The sequence below is a fragment of the Aythya fuligula genome, chromosome 3 (genome assembly GCF_009819795.1).
Source record: "Aythya fuligula isolate bAytFul2 chromosome 3, bAytFul2.pri, whole genome shotgun sequence".
Taxonomy (NCBI): Eukaryota; Metazoa; Chordata; class Aves; order Anseriformes; family Anatidae; genus Aythya; species Aythya fuligula.
Window position 1 is genome coordinate 11,895,880 of NC_045561.1, and position 7,752 is coordinate 11,903,631.

The 7,752-nt window shown below is 47.3% G+C and overlaps 1 protein-coding gene across 2 annotated transcripts; it reads right to left on the reverse strand.

Annotated features, from left to right (window-relative positions):
• Positions 1-1,026: 1,026 nt before the first annotated feature.
• Positions 1,027-7,158, reverse strand: LOC116487292 (serine/arginine-rich splicing factor 7-like). 2 transcript variants are annotated; one of them, XM_032184062.1, is made up of 9 exons: positions 7,070-7,158; positions 6,502-6,682; positions 6,215-6,391; positions 5,221-5,295; positions 4,995-5,096; positions 4,453-4,506; positions 2,664-2,708; positions 2,032-2,067; positions 1,027-1,339 (listed from the first exon to the last, which is right to left on the reverse strand). In XM_032184062.1, exons 1-9 carry the CDS (start codon positions 7,089-7,091, stop codon positions 1,315-1,317), a joined length of 717 nt encoding a protein of 238 aa, XP_032039953.1. In that variant the 5' UTR covers positions 7,092-7,158; the 3' UTR covers positions 1,027-1,314. The 2 variants fall into 2 exon arrangements, with proteins under 2 accessions (XP_032039953.1, XP_032039954.1); XM_032184063.1 differs by lacking the exon at positions 2,664-2,708.
• Between the last annotated feature and the right edge of the window lie 594 nt (positions 7,159-7,752).

Genomic DNA, 7,752 nt, shown 5'->3' on the forward strand with positions numbered 1-7,752 from the left:
CGTTTGCAGTGCTTAGCATCAGTACAGCTGAGCTGTTTGATGCAATAGCAATTGCAAATAACAGAAAGTGCCTTACGTGAAAGAACACTGCTGGCAGCTGCGGTAGCAGAAATAGAGCAACCCTCTCTACCCCACCACCTGCCTGGAAGCAGCCTTCAAGCTGAGGGGGGCATCTTTCAAGACATTCAAGCTTATGCAGAAGTGGTTTCACAGCAACAGCCTTGTATGAGGAAGGAAAAGGTCACATAGCACCATGTTCATCTAATGCTGGATGCTCACGCTTGGTTTCTCTGAGTCTAGCAAAGAGGTGTTTTAAGGCCTAATCATTCTGGGGGGATCTTAAAGCACTTCAGGAGAATACTCCACATTTAGCCAGCGTGCAGCCATTAGCTCCACATGGAGTGGCACTACTGGACGTGGTATTGCTTCTGTGCAGGGCTGGCAGTCACTCTTGTAAGGGCCAGCAAATAGCATTTACATTGTGGTTGGCTGTGGAGTGCAATAGGAATGGCTCCCGTTTCTCTTCAGATTTTTGTACACTTTCAGAGCGGCATCCCTCTTGAATAAAACAACTTCTCAGTCACCAAGGAGTGCAGTGCTTTGGATGGACACCAGTGCTCAAGCAGGTTCTGCGTGACTTCTCCCCACTACTGCATACTCCAGTTTGCCTGAAGCTAAGGTGAGGTAGGAGCAAGGACAGCAGGTGATGTGACAGGTTCTAATTAAAGCCATTCACCCCACTGGAGGGAGCACTTGAGAAACGGCCTTGTGGTAGCACAGAAGAGGGTAAGTCAGGTTTTTAGCTTTCCTGAACTCTGAGGAGGTTTAAGTAAAAATGCAACCTAAAAATTGTAACATTCAAGAATGGACAGCAAGACTGAGAAGGGGCAATGGTGACACTCCCATAAATCAGAGATCTGTGGAAGTCCTACAACGATTTGCCTGCAGGCAGCCACTGAGTAGCTGCTCTGCCATATTTGGCTCCCAAACGTCCATAGTAACAAACAGCAGGGTTACCACAAAGGATTTCTTAGTTAGAAATGCACGGTTTATTTCAATGCGCCAATAAAAAAGCCCAACGTTTCCAGATCACAGAACATTAACACAACAAAAGAGTTTTGCATTAGTCTACCAATAAGACTTTTAAAAGATCCAAAGTCATGCCAATTGTTGTTAGTCAATAGAAACAGCCTTCTAGGACTAAGCCCTTACATTTATAAAGACACCACAAAATCCCTTATAATAATGTAAACAAAATAAATTTTCTTCTTAAACTTTTTAACTTGAATCCATTCTTTCAGGACATGCACTCCTTCAAGGGCTTCCTGATGGTGAATGACTGAAAGGGAAAGAAAAAGGAGTAAGAACAACTCCTACAGTAAATATCCACAATGCCCCAGGTCTCCTGAACACAGGAAACCTCTTTCTAGTATTGTTCCTCTTCATGCTGTTTTTGTATGTAGTTTGTGATGAGTACTGGAACCCATCCAATTACATTTTTCACACTTGAAGTTGTTAATTAAATGCTGTAAGGGCCTGTTGAAATGAGAGCACTAAACAAGACATCAAGCCTGCTCAAGAAAAGCCCCTCTGAGTCTACTCTCAGGATTCTTACTGTGCCGAGATGAAGGGGAGCTACAACCTGTGTGGTTCCAGGCTGGAGCTAGCCCTGTGTCTGGGTATCACCCTCCCAAAATTCCAGCATTTAATTTTCCAGTTACAGAGAGGAAATTGCCTCTTACTTCACAGCATGCAGTAAGAGCAGGCAGCTGCACAACTGTGGCAGAGCCAACTGTGAGTGTTCACCAACAGGGATTTAATCCTGTCATATGCTGGTGGTCTGCTTCACGCCTTTTTACCCCTTTTCCAGCTGTGCTTGTTTTGTTTGCTCCATTACTCACTTCTTCCCTGGATTCTAAATTCCTCGGGAACTTTTCAACAGTCCATTCTCATTTGGCAACCTTTTCTATTGCACTTTAACAAGGTTTCATGGAAATAGGTTATTATGCTCTAGTTTTAAGATATTCCTACCTTCTCTTTGGAGATGGTGATCTGGACTTTGAGCGACTGGAAAAGAAAAGACAGCAATGTAACTTCTCATTTATTAGCTTACATACAGTCAAGTCACCACTTTCGTCCATTTCAAAGTGGTAAGAACTGACGTTTTTGCATCCAATGACACCACCCTTAGTGCTGCTGATAGCAACTACACCCAATTTGAAGACTTTAAGCAAGAAGCTGCAGTTGAGAAAGAAAACTGCTGAAAGCTGAAGCCCTCGGGAGAGAGCAACACAGCTTCCAACCAGCTACAAAATGGTCGCAGAAATCCTGCAGAGCAGGAGCAGCGAATCAAGTGAAGGCAAGACAGGAGGACTGAGAACAGAGGCAGTGGATGTAAAGTATGCCTCAAATCCTGCCAAAAATACTTTGTCATCACATGGGTTCAATAAGAACGTGCCAGATATCCACAGTCCTGGAAGAACTGCTGACCAACCCATGAAAGTCAGCTATAACAAAAATACATATATTTAAAAAAGTGTAAAAATGTTTAAAAACCAGCCATTAAAAAGACTCTTCCACATGCATCTAAAATACTGGTCCAAACACATACTTTGAATCATGACAAAAAAGTTACTGAGTGCCAGTTGTATTTATACGCTCACCTTTTAGCAGGTAAGCCAGATTTAGATCTACCATGGGACCCAGACCTACAACAGGAGAAAAATAAAGCTCAGCAAAGCAGCCGGTGGCATGCACATACAATGATAGTTAGCTTAACCAGCAACAGCAATTTCACACTGCACAGCATCACAAACCAGAGAGGAATGCTCCGCTCTGGCGCAGCAAGCTTTCCTCAGGACATTTCAGAAGAATCCTTTCTATCCTATTGCACACTCTATTTGTCAGGAGACAACACTACAAGCACAAGAAGCTCCCCAGCAAAGCTCGGCTGCCACTTCTACAGAACAGAAGGCTTTGTTCTAGGCTCTCCCACAGCTCCTCCCCACCCAGCATCCTTTTCACAAAGGAAGGATAGCTTACAGCATCTTTTTAGAAAATTTGGCTGTTTCTTTTAAAAAACACTAACTTGAACATGGAGCTTTCCAAGATTTTATAATACCACCTGGATGAATTCTGACACTAGAACAATTCCTTCCCCCTCCCCTCCATTTTCTGTCTGTAGCCGTTTATAGGAGGTAATCAATAGTCACCTCACCTTGCCTATTGCTTTATACACATTGAATAACTAAGTGCAGCTGCTTTTAAACCTTCCTGGCCACTATACTGAGCCATCTGTAACGGTTCCTCAATACTGTAACCAGCAGTTTTCTGACTGCATCAAAGTTACACAGAATGGAGTTGCTGAAGTCTACCCAGAACTCTTATTTTGTAGCATGAGCACAACTTCCTTCAGTCAAGAAGATGCAGAAAACCAGCATCTTACTGCCAGTACTGGCAATACCTCGCTCCCAGAGTGCGCCATCACAAGGACTGCCAGTCAGCAGCTCCAGAAGCAGAACCGTCTGCACTTAGCACAATGCTTCTGTAACTCCAGGCCTAACTACCACTGCTCACACCTGCAACTGCAGACCCCTGAAATCAGCATTCCTCACATTTCAGTAACAGCATCAGGCATCTTTCCTGCAGGCACCCGACTGTCCCAGAACCAGGAGCCACCAAACATCACAGCAGTACCCAGATGTGCGCGGCAGCAGCCTGCAATCTGAGCCTGCCTAGTCATTTACCTCCTGCTGTGCCTCCTATGCAGTCAGGACAGCTCCAGTAATTGGCAGTCATCATCCTCTTAAGGGCTCAGTGAGCAAGTCCTAAAGCAGCCAGCAGACCCTAACGAAGTGCATCTCTTCACTCACTCTACCACAAGGACAATTTCTTCCTGTCTATCACATTTTTATTAACACAGGAGTATTTGTACATCTTCCTCAACTTCTATTTTGGCATGCAGGAAGCCTCCAGATCCACGGGGATGTGTCAGAGCAGTCCTCAGAAACACCACCTTTAACACTGGGACTCAGGGTCCCCTTCGTTCAGCCCTCCAGAACCCTAAAGCCAAGTGTCCTACCCCATATAACACAGTTCTTATTGCTACAGCAACTTAGTTTCATTCTCAGAACTGTGACAATGCTGAAAAGCCGTGAGCAACAGCTGAGCCAGTGGTAAGAATCTCATTATTGCTTGCATTCTCTACATATGAAACCAGTAATTTTCTAAACTTCTTTCCATCCAGCACAAATCATATATATGCTTCATTTATGGCTTCGTGTACCTAAATATATAGATGCAGCCACAAAAACAGGAGGCATAAATTATTAACATTAAGGGGAAATATTGCTATGCTGCACAACCTTCTAACCCCTTCCTGCCACAAATTTCCTAGGAGAAGGAAGGAAGACGAACGTTATTACTTGTTTTAATTAAAAACATGCAACTTACCTGCTTCGAGGCCACACAACAGACCGAGACCTAGAGCGTGATCTGGACCTAGACCTAGAAAAGAGCAGTGGAAGATCAGCCACTACTGTGCGACTCATACAGCAGGCATCTTTCAACGTGGTTCTCTGAAATCACTAACATTATGCAAATAATGAAAGTTACTCAAGTTACTTCCGCAAAATTAGCAGTATTATTAGAAAGCTGTAATAGATTTGACCAGTAATATCATCCACGTAAGAAGTTCCGCTGCCCTGCTTTAAGTCATTACTCTGTATCCTTGAAGACAAAGAAAGCCTTGACCATAGATCAAAATCACAAACCTAGTTTTAGAACACTATGAAAAAGATCAGAAATGGTTGTTCAGAGTAAATATGCACAGGTTTCTAACTTCAGATAAAAGGTTCAGGTTAGCCCAGGGATGTAACCCCATGAAGTTTCTGATGAATGCTAAGGACTGCAGAAAAATGAAGTTAATGCTAACTCCAACAATTACATTCCCTTCAACACCATTGTGAGCTTAAAACTTAACAGGTAACATGTACCTTGATCTCCTTAAAGATCCAGACCGTGACCTCCGAGGTGAAAATGATCTATACCTACGAGGAGAGATTGACCTGGACCTGCGGTAGGAAGCTGACCTTGATCTACAAAACAAAGACAAAAAGGCAAGTTACCGTGAAGTACTTTTCACAAAGAGTACAAAGGGGTACAGAGTTGAGGGAGAAGAAAGAACAGTAACAAACAAGCGCACAACAGCCAGAATCTTACCTCCTACCGCGACTTCGACTGCGTGACCGAGAATACCTCCTTCCTCGGGACCTGGAACGGGATCTAGACCGGGACCTGGGTTTAGGTTGGAGAAAACACGTATCAGAAAGCAGCTTCACCTACCACTGCATGAGGCCCTGCTGAAGTCAAAACTTTCAGACAACTAAAAACAAAATAAAAACAAAAACAAAAGCCACATCACTAGCATCTTGTGAGTTGGAAAAAATCTCTGGGCCTACTTGTCTTGATCAATTTTACTACCTAGAAAAATGTTAAGAGCTGAATTACATTGCAGAATTACATTAGAATAAAAAAACACTGTAATGCGTATTTAAAATAAACCTTGCAAGTTTGCAGGTCGACCCTCTTTGGCCCAAGGTCTAGCAGATCTAGACGATCTAGAAGTATCTATAGCCGATCGCTGCATCTAGGTGTTCTCTTCAATCTAACGACGATCAAACTGACAGCCCAATGAGCCAGGGTGAGGCTTGATTGACGCAAGAAGATTTTTCTAGCTGGGAATGTGGTCAATCTGGTGTTCCTCTTTCTAAACCGGAGGGGGGGCCCCAACTGAAAGCCAAATTTACTGTTACGGCGGTCACCGTCTCAAATTTTCTGCCCTTAAAGAATAAGGTGAAGCTACGTGTAGATGGCTCGAGGGGATCTGGCCTCTTATGCTGATCACCTCAAGGTCTAGGAGGATCTTAAGTGTCGGATTTGCAAGGCGCCTCAGCATGAAATCTTAAGGCTCGTGACATTCTGAATCAAGGCGACTGACTCAAACGAAGAAACCTGAAAGGTTTTGACCAGGTTGATTATTAAGATAGTAACATTCGATATGTATTAGCAAAAAAAAAAAAAAAAAAAAAAAAAAAACTGAAATACACCTGTTGACTTACAGCATTAAGAGTTTAAACTGGCTTTTTCTTTGCTAACAAGAGCTACACAAAAGTGAACTGGCGAAGCAACCCAGCCGCGCCACTCCCGCACGTACCTGCTCCTCCTTCGGCGACTATAGCGATGGCAATCATAAGCATAGTGGCCTTTCTCACCACACTCATAGCATCTGTCATTGGGGTCAAAGGGGCGCCGGGCAGGAGGCCTGTCATAACGGGAGCGACGGGGCATCCCCGTCGACACTTCCACTCTCACTCTGGAGCCACATATTATCCTGCAACACACGGAGATTGTTAGCCACAAGAATGGTTTTCTCCCCAATGACTGCAGCTTGGAGGAGAGGCAGCGTGGCAGCCCTCAGGGGCCGTTTCCCCACACACGTACTTCCCGTCCAGTCCCAGCACGGCGTCCTCAGCATCCCTCGGGTCTTCGAACTCCACGAAGGCGAAGCCCGGCGGGTTCCTGGCGATCCACACGGTTCTCAGCGGCCCGTAGTAGCTGAAGGCTCTCTCCAGCTCGCCTTTGCCGGCGCCGGTGCCCAGGTTCCCCACGTACACCTTGGTCTCTGAGGGGGGCAGCGGGGCGGCCATGTCAGCTCGGGGCCGCCCGCACTGCGCAGGCGCGGCGCGCGAGGCCTTCAACGCGGCCACCCCCTCCCCCCACTCCCTCCCTCCTTCCCCGCGGCCCTCAGGCGCCGCCATCTTGGGCGCCGCCTCCATTTTGCTGCGCGCCCGCCGCCATCGCTCCCCCCCCCCCCGCCGCCCAACGCCTCCCGGCACCGGCGGCGGCCCCGAGCCGTGCGCGGCGGGCGCCATCTTCCCCCGCAGCCGTTCCCGGGACAGCGGCCGCGCTCCCTCCTCCCCTCTCCTCAGCGCAACCCCCCCAGTACCCGCTCCAGCCCCGCCGGTCCCCGCTGAGGCGCCCGGTGCCTCCCCCTCCCCTCAGCCCGTACCGTAACGGCCGTATCGCGACATCGTCCCCGCTGCAGGCCGGGCCCCGCGCGCCTCCCCTTATATAGAGCCCGCCGCCGCCGCGACTGCGCGCCCCAACGGCACCGCCGCGCGCACGGGGCGGGGCTCGGGTCGCCAGGCAACGCGGGGCGGGGCGGGGCGGGGGGAGCCCGCGCCTCGGCCGCGCGGAGGTCTCGCGAGAGCGGCTGCGCGGGGGGAGGAGCCCGCCTCGCGCGTCAGGCGCCTGAGGGGAGCAGTGGAATAAATAAATAATGGGGTAAAACGGCGGCAAAGCGGTAAAAGGAAACCAAATCGCTCCAATTACAGGGAATTCTGCGCAACAAACGGCCTCCAGTCACTATTGTGCTGAAGTAGCAAACGTGGATGGAGAACGACACACGGCCTTAATGCCCCTTTGCCTGCTATCTTCCAATTATCCTACAAACCTCATCCTATACTATAATTAATGTGCTAAAACAGAAGGAACGCTGAAGGAAAGGAAAAGCTTTCCCAACAAATCTTGCATCCGGTGTGGGAATTCAAGTATCACGATTCCTTCTGGAAAAAATAAAGATGTGTGGCAAGCAGTTCAAATAAACACGCCTACGCTGCTATAAAAGTAACAAAATTAGTCTCAAAGGCAGAGGAAGTTTAGATTTCTAATATTTCACTTTCATAATACTGT